The sequence below is a fragment of the Odontesthes bonariensis genome, chromosome 19, assembly GCF_027942865.1.
Source record: "Odontesthes bonariensis isolate fOdoBon6 chromosome 19, fOdoBon6.hap1, whole genome shotgun sequence".
Lineage (NCBI taxonomy): Eukaryota > Metazoa > Chordata > Actinopteri > Atheriniformes > Atherinopsidae > Odontesthes > Odontesthes bonariensis.
Window position 1 is genome coordinate 2876412 of NC_134524.1, and position 20344 is coordinate 2896755.

The 20344-nt window shown below is 44.3% G+C and overlaps 1 protein-coding gene across 1 annotated transcript; it reads right to left on the minus strand.

The window, feature by feature from the left end:
• Window positions 1–12515: 12515 nt before the first annotated feature.
• Window positions 12516–19808, minus strand: LOC142368955 (uncharacterized). The gene is made up of 3 exons (XM_075451176.1): window positions 19735–19808; window positions 15261–15433; window positions 12516–13053 (listed from the first exon to the last, which is right to left on the minus strand). The coding sequence occupies exons 2-3, from the start codon at window positions 15405–15407 to the stop codon at window positions 12529–12531; spliced, it is 672 nt and encodes a 223-aa protein (XP_075307291.1). The 5' UTR covers window positions 15408–15433; window positions 19735–19808; the 3' UTR covers window positions 12516–12528.
• Between the last annotated feature and the right edge of the window lie 536 nt (window positions 19809–20344).

A 20344-nucleotide genomic window follows, 5' to 3' on the forward strand; every position in this document is an offset into this window, starting at 1 on the left:
AGTCACAAAACAAAAGAAACTCCTTAAGGCTAAAATATCTTTAATGATTACAAATCAGTGGAGGTCTGCTCGGGGCCCAAATGCTAATTACTCCTTTCAACAGCGGCATTCCTCATCAACTGTAACAAACGGGCATTTGTAAAGTCATTAATAAAAATGTAGGAGGATCTCCGGGTGAGAAGGAGCAGGAACAACGAGCGCACAAAGACAAAAAGTGATGGAGCAGAGCTGATGACCTCCAGGTGAACTCTGAGGGATGGCAGAGAAGATTAGCGAAGAATAGATAGCATAGAACAGCGCAGCATAGCATAGCATAAAAGGGCATATAGCATAGCATAAAAAGTAGCACAGCATAGCATTGAAGAGGAGCGTAAGGGTCAAGTGGAAGGGAAAGGTATATAGAGAAATACCTCAATGTAAGATTAAGTATTTAAACCATAACGTAAGTAAAAAAAAAACTTATGAAAAAAGGTGAACATTTATGTGACCCTGTGAACAATGGAACCCTATTATCCCAATAGTGTAGTTTCCAGTGAACTAACTCGGTTAATCCACCAGTGTACAAAGTAATAATAACCCTGTAAAAGTGAATTACCTGTACTCAAAATACGCTGAGCTCAGGGTTAGAGCTCTGGTCTTGTGACTTTAGGCTCAGGGTAAGTGGAAGGGAAAGGTATGAAAAAAGAAGAGGAAGATGGTATAATTTAGGGTCAACAAGTTTTTGGGAAAAATGATTAAAAATTCATTTTTCCAATCGTGGCATGGAGGGGGGGCTTAGGGTTAGGTTTGGAGTGTTTACTCAGTGGTCTCCCTCTGCCGTGGAGTTTGTTGTTATCCATCCATCCATCCATCATCTTCTCCGGGGGTCGGGTCGAGAGGGCAGCAGCTTGAGCAGAGAGACCCAGGCGTCCCTGTCCCCGGCCACTTCCTCCAGCTCTTCTGGGAGGACCCCGAGGCGTTCCCAGGCCAGCTGAGGGACATAGTCTCTCCAACGTGTCCTGGGTCTTCCCCGGGGTCTCCTACTATTGGGACGGGTCACCACCTGGTGTTGAGTTGGCTCCGCCCCTCGGGGCCCCAGGGAGAAACAAATGGGAATGACCTGTTCTTACTGATTCCAGGTGGATATCCAGAGCAGAGGGGAGGATGCTGGCTGCGCTGGTTGGGAGCCGGCCACGGGCCGAGCAGGCCGGTAGGTGAACAGGAAGGCGTTAGGTGTTAGATGGAGTTAAAACACAAACTACTTCATGGAACATTTCTGGTTTATACGGCTCCTGATTTACATGAGAAAATATTTTATGTCTCGTGAATGGTGAACATAAATAACAGGAAAGACACTGAAGACATTCATTTGTCTTTAATTCTGTCAGACAGAAATACATTCATGAGGCCAGATTGGCACATTTGTTGTTTATGAAAATATCAAAGAAGTCAAAATGTTTAAAAAGTGAATGTAAACTGGTTCAGTGAGAGGCTGCTGGCCTCAAACTGGTCCCAGCAGCTGGACATCAGTGGGTGGACTGGTGGACTACCTCAGTGAAGAGTAGAGGACATCTGGCTCTGCTGGAGACTCTGAAAACAAACACACACAGTTCCAGCTGCAGGAAACACAACTCCAGGAGAAAGGATTGCTGAGACACTTCTTCAGAGTCAGTGAAGGCAGTCAGCTGCTCCAGTTTAAGAAGCAGAAGGAAGAGCAGCACAGCAGCTCCCAGAGTCTGCTGGGAGTGTGTGTTTCTGCCTCCTGAAGAGAAGAAGTGCCCCAGCAAAGCAGCTGTTTGTAACAGTGAACTGAAGCAGCTGCAGCTTTACTCTGTGCTGCTGCAGAGGCAGAGGTGGACCTGCACCTGCAGCGTGTTAAAGGCCTAAAAGCACTTTGGAAGCTTATAGAACGGCCTCAGTTCCCCAGTGAAAAGGGCTTCAGCCGGATGAAAGAGTACAAATGTTCCAAAGCATAGAGATAACCCATTCAGAGTTTTAGCAGCTGATACACACGGAGATCATGGAGACATATATACTTAGATATGAGATCAATAAGTGCTGCCAGCACACTGCACAGGACCCAAACTCTGAATGCTGAGCTGGAGTCAGGTTGGGTTATCTGAGCATAGAGGCTGGAAGCAGGGGGAACAGCTGCCCTGCTTCTGTCCAGAGTTGGGAATAAAGAGCAGCTGTACCTCTGGTCCTGTTGGATCTGATGACTGTTTGTCCAGAAGTGAGCTGCTCTGTCCTGACTGCAGAGCAGACTGCAGCTGGATGGCTTTCTGCAACATGAAATACATCCAGATTATATCCCTGCAGGTAAAACTTTAACAGCACTGCTGCTGGGGAAAACATTAGATTTTCCTCCTGCAGCAGGATGAAGAAGACGTGATAAGACGTGCTGGTCCCACTCTGTACTACAGCAGAACTAGAGAACAATAACTGACAACAGCTGATGTGTCCTGTTGGATTTTTATTTGGGTAAAAAGAATAATGATTCATTCATTCATCTTCTTTGCCTCCTGTATCCATTGAAGGTGGCCTGGAGTCTATCCCAGCTGCCTCTGGGCAGGAGGTGAGGTGCACCCTGGACATGGGACCAGCTGACCTAATCTGCAGGGGAAGGATGCTGGGAGGACCCGGAGAGAACACAAGGGGGAACATGCTATAACTGAGGGAAATAATCCTTTAGAAGTCTTTGTTTTTGGGATGTTTATTTCTGCCACCAGGGGGCGAAGTGAGCCCACACATTTCCCTGACACCTGAGACAGCGGAGAGGACAAAGGTCTGTGTCCAGCTGCTGTTTCCCTCTTTGTCAGGTCCTTGTTCTTCCATCCATGGAACCCAGCAGAATGAAACTTTCTCAGCAGGATAAACCAGCAGCAGCACATGAATAAAAGCCTAAAAAATCAAATAAAAACTGATCCGATCTCCTCGTGTTTTAATGATCCATCACTGATATCCATCCTCTTATTAATTTACACATGAACACAGTCTCACCGACCCGCTGTCCCTGAATGCCATCAGGCAGGCTGAGGGGCGCCATCAGAGGGGCGGAGCCAGGAAACCACGTGATGACAGCATGATGTGTGTGTGTTCCAGGTGTTCTGAGCTAAAGCTGCTCAGTGTGTGTCAGCAGCTCCTGAAACATCCCCGTCATGTCTCACTTTGGGCTGAAATGAACTTCAGCAGCAGCAGAGGAGGCTCTGACCATGGGCTGCTTCATGCTGACTGCAAAGGCTCATGGGAACTTAGTCATTAGATTATCAGTGTTGTCATCATTGCTTTAGCTTCAGTTTGGCCTTTAATTTAAAGCACTTCTGTGGCCACCAACAGTTTCCTGAGGGAGCTTCCTGTGGATGAAGCTGTGCTGTTTTCCTCTTGTGGCAGAAAAGTGACAAAAACAACCTTCAACCCTGAGAAAAACCAGCTGCAGTCTGTTGCTGTTTGGCCTCACAGCTCATAGAATGATAGAAAAACATGATATCTGACACGACTTTCCTCTCAGGGAGGGAACGCTCCCTGTTCCATGCTGAGGAACATGGAAATAAATACACAACACAGAGAGTTACAAGTACAATCATTTATTGGCAAAACAACAGCAACAAAGTGCAAAATAATGAGTACATTTGAACATTTACAGAAACATTTATTCTTATTTTAACACTGATGCAGCAACAAGCCTAAAAAGCCTGAAAAAGATCAAAGATAACTTTCATCACATGATCACAGTAACATGATGACATCATCAGACTGAGTCAGAAAAAAGAGCAAATGTTCTGAGATATTTTTACAACGGTGTGGTTCATGAGAGCTTTCTGGAGTTTGAAGTGGCAGAGCACCTGGATGCTGCTGCTTTAAGTGACAGGATGATATGCTTCCTGGAGTACAAGAAAAACCTTGTACACTCTTAACCCGAACTAGTTGAGTTTACTAGAAAATCGCGTGGAAACCCGTTGCCTTATCCCGTTTAAGTTTTTACAAAACATGAAACTAAACCTTTTAAGTTGTATTGGCATAGATAACTTAGACATATTCAAGTTTACATTAGTAGTCTTTACTCAAAACCATTAGTTCACATAACTTCTCTTTTCTGAGGTCTAGCCAATCATTTTAGGTCAAATGCACATAAATATGTATAAAAGCAAACTTAACATCATTTGTTAATATAAGTAATGTATTGTCTTCTAATTTAATTAATGAATGATACTGTTTTGATTTAGAGATTGTATAAAATATTGTAGCAATGGTAGAGGTGGAGACAGGAAAAGTCTCAGTCCAGACTTTCTTGTGCAGCAAGCACTTTTATCTTGACAGACAATTCACAGGAAAAATACTGAATTACAATTACCTCACATATGTTCGAACAAGTGGGGGTAACTTTCTGTCTCACCACTTTCAGTTATGGTGCAGATTTAGTTAAAATGCAACACGAACAAAAACCTTGTACTACACCGTCACTGCGTACAGAACATAAACATAAACCCATACAAACTCTACCACAGCACTAAATACAGCACATAACGGGGAACAGAGAGCACCCATAATGCAATGCGGCAACACACCCACAGCACGCCACATTATATTGTTTAAAAAGAAAATTGTATGGGAAGGAAGAAATTAAAAAATACATTTAAATTGTTCAAGTTCTTTTATTTCAGAAAACACTGAAATTAACACAAATAATTCACTGCAGCAATAATGAATTAAGACTGGTGCAGTCTTAAGCTAACCTTTAGCAAACGTTTAGCAACCAGACCGATCTTAATAATTGCTTTACACGCTCTTCCGTCTACTTAGTGTAGTTAAAACTACTTTAAAACATCCACAGTTTATTTTTAAATACACAATTCAGTTTTCTCCAAAAATCGAGCAGGTCACGCTCTCACACAGGACAGGTCTTGACTCTCAGTCGAACTTCAAATAGGCTCCGCCCCTCCCTCACAGAACGTAACTTTATATGTAATCTCTGCCTAACATGATCATTGCAGTGTATATTTTCAAATTTCTAATCCAAAGAACTAATTTGATTTAGTAATTACATAGATTTTTACAAAACATAATAGAATAAGTAATGAACACTAAAACGTTTAATTGAAAACAAAATCCGGGTTTACAGTGTAGGCTACGATGGCACATGCAGGTGTTCAAGCAAAAACAAAAGAAGTAGCCAAACATGCCTTCTATGCTCACTGTAGCTTGAACTTGGTTATAGCAGACGCTGTGAAAAGTGTGGCAGATGCAGGAAACTTCTTCTCATTATTGGAAGGACTGAATGTTTTCATCTCTGGGTCTTATGTACATAACAAATGGCTGGAAGTGCATGAGATGTTTGATGGTGCACCGAGGGAACTCCAACGGCTAAGTGATACATGTAGGCCCACAGCATGTCTCAATGTTCTGGACAGGTTGCCTTGAAGGTGCCTGAAGAGATCTGAGAACCATCCACAGAGAGCTGCTGAAGCAAGAGGGATGTTGGCTCAAATTGATGTGAATTTAGCTGGATCTCTTGTTCTGTTCAGAAAGGTCCTGAGTGACTCCACATTTTTATCAGACATGCTCCGGTCTAAAACAGTGGACCATGCTAAGGCTGCAGAACTTATTAAAGCACTTAAAGAGACACTGGTCCAGTACCGTAGTCAAGCCTCTTTTGGGGAAATGTGGAGTGAAACAACTGATTTATGTCAACAAAGTAACATTGACATGACTCAGCGAAAACCAACGAGGCCGAGACAGACAACGAAGGCGCTTCAGGATACTGTCGTCCACCACACCTTGGGACAGTATGTAGTTCAAGATAGCAAACACACGTTTGTGTCTCTGTGTACTATCCGGTTCTGGATATCATGTTTGGAGATCAAACTGATTAAATTCAGTTTATATACACATCTGCCATTTGTTGCCACCCCTCAAAAATTCATGAACCCAAAACATTTCATCCGGAGCCAAAAGCTTCCATCCAATTTTTCCATTCCGATTTTGATTAGTTTCAGGTGTAGTCTGAGAAAGAGGAGAGAATAATGCAAAACAAGAAACTGCAGCACTGCTCAGACACGGCTGGATCTCAACAGGAAACACTCCCTGAGAACCAGATCTAACATGTGACTTCCACTGTGAGTCAGCTCAGTTACAAACTGGGTTTAACTTCTGAGGTTGGTCTCTGACTGAGGGACTGTCTCTGTCAAGCTAACAGCCCCCCCGGCTGGCTCGCCATGTTTTGCCACATATACACAACATGACGGGGTTCATTCGGGGGAGGTGACTTCACTGATGACCATCTGCATTCAGGAAGACCGTCCTGTGTAACATTCAGTCGCTACAGCGACTGTCTTGCATTTCTGGTGGCTACTTCCTGTTCAGCCAGGACCGTAGCGCCAGTCGCTAACACACAAAAATCCCCGCTGATCACATCTTTAGGCCAAAGTGGGATTTGTCAGTGAGATTCTCCCACTGTGAGCGGCAGAAAGCGCTTTCTAAGAAACTCTTAAGGACATAATAGCTGTGGGGACGTAGCTACCACAAGAACACAATACAACTCCAAGTCTGTGCTGAACATTTTCCACTGAAATGCTCAGGGTACGCCAAACACAGTCAGCTTAAAACTAAAGGGAACAAAAACAGCCTGAAGCAGGTTTAAATGATCAGCGTTTCAGTTTGTAGAAACAATCCAATAAAGTATAAGGGTGTCATGTGCACACTCTGCCACCAGGTGTTCTGGGTAAGTTGTGTAGCCTTCGGGGCAGAAGAAGAAGAAGAAGAAGAGTTGTGGACTAAAACAACATGAGCAGCGCGACAGAGCATCTGAGATTACAGCAGAATGTCTGTTGGGTAAATCTGCTCAGTACCTGATTGTGTGAGTAACTGAGCAGTTGTAGAAGCAACAAACAGATCAGTTCAGTTTTCTCCTGTTAAACGGTTCAATTCAAAGTAGCGTTAGCCTGCTTAGCTGCCTTTTCCCTCAGTGCAGCCATGACGTTTGGACTAAAATCCGTTCACACGTCTGATTCCAACACAACAGACATTTGAAAGAGTTTCACAGCTTGAAGTTGAGCCTCGTGCCCTTTTAGTGTTGGAACAGCCTTAACTTTCAGCTTCAGTCATCAGCATCATACAGCTGTCTGGGAAGTACAGGGAACAACTCCAAACCTTTTTCAGACTGCGTTAAAGATTTCTGGGTCTTTGGGGAAGATGATAAGGGTCAACTTTCCCTCGTAACCAAACACACATTTTCTTCAAAAATATCTGTGTAGCAAGAACATGAAAAGCATGAGAAAAGTTAACATCTGCCCTTTAATGAAATGCAGAACAATGAAATAAAGACGAGTGTAAAGCTCGACTTCACATCAAACTGAAATGATATATTGCTTCTTCAGATGTTTACAGAAATACCCACAGCTGGTGCAAAGCTACTTTGTGGATCTTAACTTTAAACAAAACAAATATGTTCAGTATAACAGAATAAACATGTTTCTACTTTCAAACAGACTGCATTTTGTTCTGTCCATCAACTCACAATTGATGCCATGTTTGTCTTGAACGTCGGGAGATCCGTCCCCAGTAAAAGCAATCCCAACAAATCATAAAGCACTTTCAATGGTTCTTCAAACATGTGCTCCCCACAGAACATTCAGAACTAAAGTCCTTACAAGAGAAGGTGGTAATCCACAAAGAAGATTTTTAATCTGAACAAAGGCAAGGCTTCTGATTGGTAGTTCCTGTTGCTGCTCCCAGGTGAATGCTTGCTTATCTGCCGTAAAAATTGTTGTTGATTTAAGCCAATCATTTCTCTGCAGTGTGACTACGTTGGTGTTTCTTTAGACTATCTAATCGAGTGAAAGCTGCCCCACACTGACCACAGCTGTATGGCTTCTCTCCTGTGTGAATACGTTGGTGTCTCTTTAGACTAGATAATGTAGTGAAAGCTGCCCCACACTGACCACAGATGAAAGGTTTCACTCCTGTGTGAATACGTTGGTGTGTCTTTAGACTACATGATGCAGTGAAAGCTGCCCCACACTGACCACAGCTGTATGGCTTCTCTCCTGTGTGAATACGTTGGTGTTTCTTTAGATGACCTAATCCAGTGAAAGCTGCCCCACACTGACCACAGCTGTATGGCTTCTCTCCTGTGTGAATACGTTGGTGTGTCTTTAGACTAGATAATACAGCGAAAGTTGCCCCACACTGACCACAGCTGTATGGCTTCTCTCCAGTATGAATTATCTGATGATACCTCAGATTTGATCGTTTGATAACTTTCCCACAGTCCTTACAGCAGTGCCATCTGGATCCCTCTTGGGCTCCATGTTTCTGCAATGACAGAGAGGAAGAAGACTTTGATCCTTTTGAAGTTCACACAAAAGATTTCTCTAAGCTAACCTACGCTAACCAACATATTCTAACTGGAGCTGGACAGACCGAGCCACACAGGTCTCAATATCTCAGATTAAACATGAACGCTGAGGGTGCGTTTATAAGTGCCCTCAGCTATCAGCACTGTGCTCTGATGTGTTCTGCACATGTTCAGCTTTTTAAGCAGTAAACTCTTGCATTTTGCTCTTTTACTAATTCTTTTTGTCATGATGAAACTCTGAAAAGGAACTTGGGCTACAATTAGATAGATAGATAGATAGATAGATAGATAGATAGATAGATAGATAGATAGATAGATAGATAGATACACATAAAACTATCAAAGTCACCTATAAAGCCTCACAGTATTCTAAGAAAAGATACAATTCCAATAAAAATGGTCCTGTCACGTTGGCAAGGGTCCAATTAATGTACTCCATTAAAATAGTTAGTCTATAACAAGTATTTCACCCACAAAGACACAAAGTCTGCGGCAGCTAACTTTCAGAATTTCTGTCGGAAGCATATTTTTCCACACATTCTTGATCATAACTTCAGTTAGCATGCATGTTTTAGCCCCAACGTCATACCGAAACAGCTCTGGTCTTTTAGCTTTTGAATGACATCTTACTTGTTCCAATAGATGACTGTTTACCCTGTCTGCTGGGGCACAATAATCAGTTACTCACTGATGCGTCAAAAGTATCTGCACTACTTGTTTCGTGTGCGGCTCGAACCAGTTTACTTTGGAGTGGCGGATTGAATAGCAAATGGCATTCTGAAAAAAACGGCATGACGCGCGATGGGTGGGATTTCTCCCATAAACAGCCACAGGTGTGCGTAAACATTTCCTGTGCAAGTAGCCGCTGATTTCAGGAGTTGCAAATTACGCATCGCTGTGCGTAATTCGAAATTCTGCAGTTATTAGTCTTCTTGTGTCTACAAAATGGCTAAACGGACTTGGAAAACTAAATATACTATGGAGAAAGCCTTGGAGGTTTGTCTACGGCGGGACAGTGATGCTTCTGACGAGTGTGTGTCAGAGGAAGACAGTGATGTGTCGTTCATTGACTCTGAAGAAGAAGAAGCATTTTCTGATGACGGAAACGTTACTCTTGACAAGTAAGTATTATTTACATTTTATTGTTATTTTATTTAATATTATTGTACTCATAGCCCCCCCATGAGCTGTCACCTTACCGTGGTGGTGGGGGTTTGCGTGTCCCAATGAGTCTGGGAGCTATATTGTCTGGGGCTTTAAGCCCCTGGTAGGGTCACCCATGACAAACAGATCCTAGATGAGGGACCAGACAAAGAACAGCTTATAAAACCCCCATGATGAAGAAGATTTTTGGAGAATGTGTTCCCTTGCCCAGACGCGGGTCACCGGGGCCTCCCCCTGGAGCCAGGCCCAGGGCTGGGGCCCGCCGGCGAGTGCCTGGTGGCCGGGTCTGTGCCCGTGGGGCTCGGTCGGGCACAGCCCAAAGAAACTACACGAGTCCCCCTTCTGACGGGCTCACCACCCGTGGGAGGGGCCATGGGGGTCGGGTCAGTGTGAGATGGGTGGCAGCCTTGGCGGTCTGATCCTCGGCTGCTGAAGCTGGCTCTTGGGACGTGGAACGTCACCTCTCTGCTGGGGAAGGAGCCTGAGCGTGTGCGCGAGGCTGAGCGGTTCCGGCTAGATATAGTTGGACTCACCTCGACGCATGGCTTGGGCTCCGGAACCAGCCTCCTCGAGAGGGGTTGGACTCTCTTCCACTCTGGAGTTGCCCGCGGTGAGAGGCGTAGAGCAGGTGTGGGCATACTTATTGCCCCCCGGCTAGGCGCCTGTACATTGGGGTTTACCCCGGTAGACGAGAGGGTAGCCTCCATCCGCCTTTGGGTGGGGGGACGGGTCCTGACTGTTTGTGCTTATGCACCGAACGGCAGTTCAGAGTACCCACCCTTTTTGGAGTCCAGGGAGGACACCCCCCCCCGATCTGAATCAGAGTGGTGTTTTGTTGTTGGACTTCTGTGCTCGTCACGGACTGTCCATAACGAACACCATGTTCAGGCATAAGGGTGTCCATATGTGCACTTGGCACCAGGACACCCTAGGCCGCAGCTCGATGATCGACTTTGTGGTCGTATCGTCGGACTTGCGGCCGTATGTCCTGGACACTCCATCGTGCTGATGGCTACATGCGATGCACGTTATCGATTCACGATGGTGGATGTTGGTGCTTTTGGCCGCGAAAGTGATGGAGGAGTTTTCCAGAGGAGCCGTTTTGGGTCTGACCTGCTAGAACGCAGCCTTCAGCTTCCACAGCCTGTTGCCCTTCCAGGGACGAACATCACCATACCCTTTGTGTTCGTGGGAGATGCTGCCTTCCCTCTACATGAGAACATGATGCGGCCATATGCAGGTATGTAAACAAATACACATCGTGCTATGTCCTTACATTTACTTTAAAATGTGTCAGTTTTATGTATATGTAAACTAAATTTTGAATACTGCTTTAAGTAATGTACAACCACTTTCTATTCAACAGGTATCAACCTGGAAGATGCCAAAAAGGTGTACAACTACAGACACTCCAGGGCCCGCAGGATGATCGAGAACAGCTTTGGCATCCTTGCTGCACGCTGGAGGATTCTTGGCAGGCCCATTGAATTCTATCCGGACAAAGCAGAGGCCGTAGTGAAGGCATGTATTGCGCTCCACAACATGCTGGCATACACAGATGCTGCAGTGGCACCACAAAGAAGCTACATCCCTCCCGGCATTGCTGATACTGTGACAACTGCAGGTGACATTGTGCCTGGTGAATGGAGGAGACTTTGCCAAGCTGACACAAACCTGACAGATACTGCTGGATTGTCGACAGCACATGCATCCCGTAGAGCAGTGGCAGTGAGGGATGACTTCAAGACTTTTTTCCAGACGCCACAAGGAAGTGTTCCTTGGCAGGACGCTGCCATCCGGAAAGGATGCCTGAACTAGTTCATGACACCATTGTGACCCGGACAGTAATCCTGAACTAGTTGGTGTGGTTCAATGTACATATTGCATTGTGAATATCATGTGATTCTTCTGTTCTTATGTTTGTACTAATGTGTCATGCATACAGTTTGGGTAATAAATTCTGACTGCTTCGTACACTGCTTACGTTGTGTGGTGTTTTGCATGATGTAACACAATAACAGCTGTATGGCCATCTCTTATAAACAGCTGTGTAGACATCTATTATAAACAGCTGTGTAACCATCTCTTATAAACAGCTGTGTAGCCATCTATTATAAACAGCTGTGTAGAGATCTATTATAAACAGCTGTGTAGCCATCTATTATAAACAGCTGTGTAACTATCTCTTATAAACAGCTGTAGGGGAGAGCGGGTAATGTGAGGCACTTTTGTATTATTTAGTATTGTACTTGAGTAGCTTTTATGAGTACTTTGTACTTTTCAAGTAGTTTTTAAAATTAATACTTTTGCATTTTGACCCAAGTACTTTACTCAATTACACTGGAACCTGGCCTGAGTACTGAGTTTTAAAAAATTAGACTGAGAGACAAAATGCCATGCAAAATAATACAACAATCTGCCAGAAATGAAAGATTATGCAGGATTGCACACAGCATTTCCACTATTGTACTTGTCCCACCTATCTTGGATCACCATCACCTGCCTATTCATAGCTGATGGTCCAGGGCAGGCAGGTGGTTACCATGTGAAAGGATGGCATTCCTGAAGTTAGCACCTTCCTCCAGAGTTCATTGACACATATGACTCATGGCCATGACGCCACACCATCACCTAACTATTCATAGCTGATGGTCCCAGGGCAGGCAGGTGAAAGGATGGCATTCCAGATGTTAGCACCTTCCTCCAGAGTTCATTAGATAGAAAACAACCATTGTGTTATCACACAGCCAACAGTGAGCTCATGTAATAAGTGTCTCACATAACCTACACATAAGATTCATGTTGGCTTATTTTCGCCTTTGCTTATGTCTTTATCGCTGTTTATGTTTCGCCCTACACAAGACCTACAAAAGATCGCCAAACACATTTTGAAGTTACACAAGGGCTTTATTGCTAAATGGAAGGGCACAGTGTTTCAAATAAGAGCAACAATAAATTCAAAAATTACAAAAATACAAAAAACATATGTACAAAAAAAATGGGAGATGTCTTCATGTCACATCACTGGTGGATCACTGCTTCTTCTTGTACTCCAGGACGATACCCCACACCTTGTCCATCACCTCGTCCCGGTAGCGTGGTGGCACGTCGTTGTCGACCCACCCTGACAGGATCGTGAACAACTGCATGGACGCCGACTGGGGCACCTGGGGCACCTGGGGCTGCTGTGGCTGCGACAACATTGCCAGCACCGAGTTGTCCATCTCCACTGCTCTGTCCTTCAGCCACTGAAGCACCTCAGCGTCCTGGTCCTCAGCTGCCTGGCGTTTCCTCCTCTTTGTTGTCGAGGCAGCGGAGACGCTCGGCACGGGTGCTGCAGCAGGTGTCACAGGCGTTCCTCTCGCTACCCGAGGCACTGGGGTTGGAGGGCATGCCCGGGGCGCTGGTGTTGGGGGGCCGGTCCGGGGCATGGTGGCAGGTGTAGGAGCTCCCAGACAGAAGGCGGCGGGTGACTCTGGGAAGAGCTGTCTGCTGCTGGAGGTTGGGCGGTGGCAAGGTGTTGCAGCCTCCTCGCTGTCTTCCTGGGACAGCGTAATCTACGACAATAAGCAAAATAAATAAATAAATAACCTGTTCCGTTGCCATCACACAAACCAGACTCTGATTTCAATGAGATAGGTGATCGCCTATGAACCAAATAGTTTATGCTTACCACAGGGTAATTCGTGGAAGTTTCGCGATGTTTAACAAAATCGTTCAGCCATGCCAATTCGGAGAGGATTGCAGGAGGCCTGCTGTATCCGTCGCCACTTCTGTGCGCAACCTTCTTCTTCGCCTTCACGAATCGGTCACGGATGCATTTCCATGTTTTCTTCACCTCCACCACCGACTGCCCCAGATGCCTGCCGATTTCCCCCCAAGAATTCGACACTGCCGTGTTGTCCCAGTGTAACTTCATAGACGTGTCGTACAGATGTTTGTAGAGGCGCACCCTCTCGGTCACCGCGGTCTCTGCAGTGTTCATGTTTCCTTTCTCTTGGTCAGCTGTTTCCGGTTGAGCTCGCGCGAAGTCAGAAAAAAAAAAGTTGTGTGCACGACCTTGTGACGCGCGAGGATTTTTTAGCTTGCGACGGGGGGCGTGGCAGAATTTTGGGTCACGTGACCGTTTGCGCCATTTGCGACCAGCTAGTAAGAATGGGTCAAAGCGAGGTTGCGCCGAGTAAGAATCAGGCTTTAGGTGGTCGGCGCCTGTCGTGGCGGCAATCCCCGAACCCGCTGGTGGACACCAGTGGTGAGGGAAGCCGTCAAGCTGAAGAAGGAGTCCCATCGGGCCTTTTTGGCCAGTGGGACTCTGGAAGCAGCTGATGGGTACCGACAGGCCAAGCGGAACGCGACCTCGGCGGTTGCTGAGGCAAAAACTCGGGCTTGGGAGGAGTTCGGGGAGGCCATGGAGAACGACTTCCGGACGGCCTCGAAGAGATTCTGGTCCACCATCCGGCGGCTCAGGGAGGGGAAGCGGTGCACCGTCAACACCGTGTATGGTGAGGGCGCGGCTCTGCTGACTACAACTAGGGACGTCGTGAGTCGGTGGGGGGAATACTTCGAGGGCCTCCTCATCCTACCGACACGCCTTCCGATGAGGAAGCAGAGTTGGGGAGCTCGGACGTGGGGCCTCCCATTTCTGGGGCCGAGGTGGTCTAAAAGCTCCTCGGTGGCCCCGGGGGTGGATGAGGTTCATCCTGAGTTCCTCAAGGCTCTGGATGTTGTGGGGCTGTCTTGGTTGACACGCCTCTGCAGCATCGCGTGGACATCGGGGGCAGTGCCTCTGGACTGGCAGATCGGGGTGGTGGTCCCCCTCTTTAAAAAGGGGGACCGGAGGGTGTGTTCCAACTATAGGGGGATCACACTCCTCAGCCTCCCTGGTAAGGTCTTTTCGGGGGTACTGAAGAGGAGGATCCGCCGGATAATCGAATCTGGGATTCAGGAGGTGCAGTGTGGTTTTCGTCCTGGCCGTGGAACAGTGGACCAGCTCTACACCCTCGGCAGGATCCTGGAGGGTGCATGGGAGTTCGCCCAACCGGTCTACATGTGTTTTGTGGACTTGGAGAAGGCGTTCGACCGTGTCCCTCGGGGACTCTTGTGGGGGGTGCTCCGGGAGTATGGAGTGCCGGACTCCTTGATAGGAGCAGTTCGGTCTCTGTATGACCGGTGTCAGAGTTCGGTCCGCATTGCCGGCAGTAAGTCGGACATGTTTCCTGTGGGGGTTGGACTCCGTCAGGGCTGCCCTTTGTCACCGATTCTGTTCATAATTTTTATGGAATTATGCCAAGCGATGTGAGCTCTGACTTTTTCTGGAGGGAGGGTTTTGTGATGCAAATGTATTACTCTTTTGAACGCATATTGTTTTGAGAAGCAAAGCGCTTTATTTTCGGGACCCTAGCAAACTAGCCGGACTACTTTCATCAACACCAAAACGAGGCTGGAACTCTGCTCACAGGACGCAGCAGGGGGGAAGAAGATGTTCATAAATGATGTTGCTGATATGGAATGCCATACAGCTTCATATCAGGAGCGGCGAACTATCCCTTTAACTTTGATGTGAATCTTTGTTTGTTCTTTAGTTTTTTTGTCATGGTGTATTGTCTGTATGTTTTTATAATACCTGCCTGAGGACAACGGATGAAATTTAGCAGCTGTGCTAACTCCGGCATATTTACATGGATGCTTTGCTGATATGTTGATTAATGTGCAGAGTCCTAACCAAATAAATAAGAAATAAAATAAAAACCTCCTCCACACTGACCTGTGGCCCGGTGGACCCAGAGGATGAGCCGGCTCTGTTCCTGGTGGAGGGGTTCTGCTCCTGGTTCAGCTCCTGGTTCAGCTCCTGCTTCAGCTCCTGCTTCAGCTCATGGTTCTGCTCATGGTTCTGCTCATGGTTCTGCTCCATTCTGGTCCGACTGATGGACTCTGCAACTGTCAGCACATACAATAAGATCCAGCTGTGGCGTGAAGCGTGTTAAACCACACCCACTTTTCTTCTTCTCTTGATAACCTTTCTGCACAGTTTTTAACCATCCAGTCACATTCCATTAAACTCATTACTGTGCTTTTTATTTAAATCCCTGTGAACTTTAAAACGCTTCTTTAAAGACCCACTAAGGTCACAGTTCAAAATATTTGTAGCTTTTTGATCAAATTCAGAAAAAAAAATGTAATAATAACTACCAAAAACGAGCCAACGAGATGCTGCGGCGAAGCTTGGCATTCCTCAGGCTACCTTGTGTAGTCTAATTAATCAACGAGAGACGGTCATGAATGCTAACGACGGAGAAAGAAAATGACGGCAGACTGCGCAGTACTGTAATTAAACTTGCATGATAATAAAATTCAGTAAATGCTGAAGCTATCCGTTTCATTTCATTTTTCTCATTGAAAAACGATACAAATGGCATTTAGATGATATTCTGCATAAAAAAACAAGTGAAATACCTGTACTGTAATACAAATTCGGTTTTATTAATCAACCGCTTATAGTGTTCAAATAGGCTCTGGACCAACGGGATCACTATAAGCGGTTTCCACTGTAATTAAATTTTGTCATGATTGTTTTAAGTCTTTGTTTGCAAACTTTTTCAGTCCAGTTAATGTTAAAATCCCCGTACCATATTGTTTCTTTGTAAGTCTCAAGCTGCTTAATTGCACGAGTTAATTCATCATAAAAAGACACATTATGAGAAGGTGGGTTATAGAGAACAACAACATTAAAATTCATGGATTGTGACAAAATTATATTTAAGGCTAGACATTCAAGAGGAGTGTTAAGTTCAATTACTTTACAATTAAATTGATATTTGATATAAATTAGAACTCCTCCTCCCTTCCCAGAGTCTCTGTCCTTTCTGAAGCATTGATATCCTTTAATGTCCATCACATCAGTAGGAATATTGCTATGAAGCCACGATTCAGTCAAACAGAGGTAATCCAAATGGGAATCCACGAGGAGAGCAGCAATCTTCGGATGTTTAGTTGCCCCCCAAGAATTCCCTTCGGTTTGCATTTAGGTTCCCATAGCACTCTGGCGTGATTCATAGTTTCAAAGAATAGATATTGCTTTTGTTTTTGCACTGCGTGATTGTCTTTGGAACGCATTTGAGCTGTGTTTTCTGCACCAGTTTTAAAAACCCACTAAGGTCACAGTTCAAAATATGTGTAGCTTTTTGATCAAATTCAGAAAAAAAATGTAATAATAACTCTGTAGACCGACAGCCACTGTGTGCAATATCCCATAAATCTCATCTGAGTCAGTGGAACACCATCAACTTAAATCATTTTACTACATTAAGACAATGATCCCGTTTGAGGAAAGGGTCCCAATTAGGGTTGCCAACTCCCTGAAAAATAAATAAGGGACCCCTCATTAGAAGGGCCGGCCGACCCGATTGCCTTCTCCCTTCCTGGCCTGATGAATTTTTTAGCCCCTTTTTTTTGTGAGTGAAACGATTTTTTAACTATTTAACTCGAACCTGAATTGAATTAGATGCATATTTTTTGAGTGACATGAACACATGGAAAACAAATTATTATTCAGGAATTCACTTTAATACAAAATCAACTGAATAAAATAAGTATCTTTCTTAAAGGGACATTATGTAATTTCTTCCCCCATCTTGTGGTGCAATTTTATTTTGCAAAGTCGAATGAATTTGCTCTCTAGCGCCTCACGTTTTCAAACGTGCGCTGCAACTTCTTGAACTACGGCAGGCGGCATGTGTCAAGATTCAAGAAGCTATAGCTTCAGACTCAATGTCCATACAAACAAAAAGACATCAAGACACACAGTACAAAGGATTACAGAACACACATACAATAACACTATAAATACAGATGACAGATAACATGTCAGATAACAGAAGTTGACATAGCCTTTGGTGTGCAAGCAATGCAATTAGTCATATTCCGGGAGTTACCGGAAGTGACGTCGACGCAGCGTTAGCGTTAGCAGCACTGTTGCTGTCTGGAAAGTGTTCTTTTAAATAAACTCCCGGTAAACTTACAAACTTTCTAATGCCTCGTTTTGTGAGTTAAGAGCCTATGTGTACTACGGCAGAAGTTTGGTAACAATAAATGCATTATTAGTGGGATAATTTACGAGATAAAATCTATTTAGCATTAGCGCCAGTAATAAGCCATTCGGTGGATAGCCCTATTTTGACCAGTGTTGACCATTACTAAAGATGCGTCTGATGGGGTATTTGGCTGGATGTCATGGTGGAAATGACGCTAGGTCATCGCTTTAACGGGACCAGGTTGAAGTGATGTATTCACATTATTTTGCTAGGAGTTAGCTCCTTAGCTACCCGACCTAGCAGACCATGCTGTTTAGGCTGAGCATTCTTACGGTGTTAGACACATACACATATATATATATACATACATACATACATACATATATAAAACCTGGACCTTATTTCTGGCATAAAATACCTTCATCTACTCACCGATGACAGTTTGGTGAAAGTCGGCGTCCTTCGGAAGATATTTAGATCACTGGAGATCGGCTTATTTCCATATAACAGGGCAGAGACAATACAGGCTCTAAATAAGGCATTATCTGTCTTTATTTCACTGAAACTTTAAGACCAATGAATGAATGAACGCTACTATTGCGCTGTTAGCTCAGAGCTGCCCTGTAGTTTGTTATTTTATAGCAGAGTGGTGCAAAAAGTCTACATTAAGTGGTTTCAGAGAGTTACATGGTTCTGTAAAAGCATTCAGAAAACAATACAGCAATGTACTGATATTAGAAAACGTACTTTGTACTTTTGAATACTTAAGTATTTTTAAAAGTAAGTTCTTCAGTATTTTAACTTGAGTAAAATTTTGAACTTGTAGTTGAGTAAGATTTGACCATGAGTATGAATACTTTAACCCAAGTACTGGAGTTGAGTACTTTGTTCACCACTGCTTAAAGCTGTGTCTGCTTACTGTCACCCATGCTGCTGCCTTGTTGTCTTCCGCCATCTTCTCCGCGAGCAACATTCTCTCCTCGACCAATGAGCTGACAGCGTATTCTCGGGTGTGAATATGCTGTCAGCTCATTGGTCACAGAGCAGGACAGGGTCTGGGAACAAGTTTACCGTACATTTTCATATAAAGCCCCGTTATTCATTTCCATTGGCATGATACTGACTATTTTTAGCCTCTCACAGTAATATGGGACAAAGTGCGTCCCTTTCAGCTCAATACGGGACAGGTGCTGTTGTTTCTAAATACGGGACGATTCCGTTTTTCAAGGGACGGTTGGCAACCCTAAACCCAATATCATCCCAAAGACTGAGGTTCAGATTCTCTCCGTTTCTAAACCTGTTCTCATTTCCAGAACCTTTTTATCATGTGCTCAGTCCTTGTTGGTTCGTGGATAACAGAAAATATTGGATATGTAAAGGAAAGTGAATAATGAAGCTTTCATGAGACACTTCTGAAGAGGACAGTCAGACTGTCTTTTAATGGGCTTCTGAGTGTAAATCTGAGAAATCACACACTGATACTGAGGAGAACTGGATTTCTACTGCTCCTGTGATACTTTCCTGGATCACCCACAAGTCTTTCTAATAATGCTATGACTCCTCTTCACACAACTTAAACTCTTCATGTCATTAAAGGATTTATATTGAGCAGAATTAAGTCCCATTTTAACATCTAATCATGAAATATGGCATATTGTGTACGTTAAACACATCAAATCACATGTTTTGGCTGCACACTTCTATCAAAAAGCCAAATGATGCTCAGATAAGTCTGGAAAGAACCATTCTACATTTGACACTGATCATCAAACTTTTTAAATCACAAAAGATTTCAGCAAAACTACAGAAAGAAGTTAAGAAAACTGCAGCTTTAGTGGGAAATGTGACAGGATGGTCAAAAAGTGCCCCGAAAGGTTAGAAAAGAGGAAGAAAAGGGCCCAGAAGTATGTTTCACACACAGCTAAAAGGATAAAGCTCCATTTTATTTGGCCATCTGGCCGGCTTATTGAAATCTATAGCTGAGGTTGTGTTTCTGGGATGGTTTAACGCTTTAACGGTTAGCATTAGCTTTAGCGTTAGCAGGCCGGGCTAACAGTGAATAGCAGCCAGGTTATCTGAACTTTTTACTCTCTGCTGCATGTTCTGACTGCCCGTGTCCAGCAGCAGGAATCAAACCAATGACACAGAGCACTCTGAAGACATTTCTGCTAACGTCTGACCGCTAAATTCATTCTTTTCTGGACTCACCTGCATGCAGCTTTCTGTTGCTATGCTACCAGATGTTCAGAGTCGGCACGCTTCGGCACAACGCTTCCGAAGCGCAGAACGCATTGTTCGGTCGAATCGGCTCGGCTTCCGTCGCCTGCTGATTACGTCACATTATATGGCTGTTGGCTTGAATGGGAGTACATTGTGATTGGCTATACACACTCATAGAAAATCTTAACCTGTCCTAACCTCTTGTAACTGTTTAGAAGTTATTTATTTTATTTTATTTTATTTTATTCATTTATTTTTATTATTTTTATTTATTATCCCCCTTTTTTTCTTTTTTTTTAATCTTGGGCATTTAAGATCCTTCAAGTTGTTTTTCTATATGTGGAGGTGTGACTATGTAAAGTTAAAAATAATAATTGTTTATTTCTGAGTATGTCATTGTTTTGTCTATGTGACATGTTTGAATAATAAAATAATAATAAAAAAACAAAAAACAAAACAACAACATTGTGATTGGCTGTAGTAGCCATAGTAACCGTAACTAGGAGAGTTTTTTCTCGGTCTTTCGGTGATCGGCAGCAGCTATGGAGAGCTTTTAGGAAGAAATGAAATATTTCCTACAAAATAGTGTGTACCACAC

What these genes read in the sequence shown, in the direction of transcription:
- LOC142368955 (XM_075451176.1), bottom strand. Translation starts at nt 15,407, where the DNA reads ATGGAGCAGAACCATGAGCAGAACCATGAGCAGAACCATGAGCTGAAG. An exon ending in CTGGGTCCACCGGGCCACAG is followed by an intron (nt 13,054 to 15,260) that starts GTCAGTGTGGAG and finishes TTATTGTCGTAG; the next exon opens with ATTACGCTGTCCCAGGAAGA.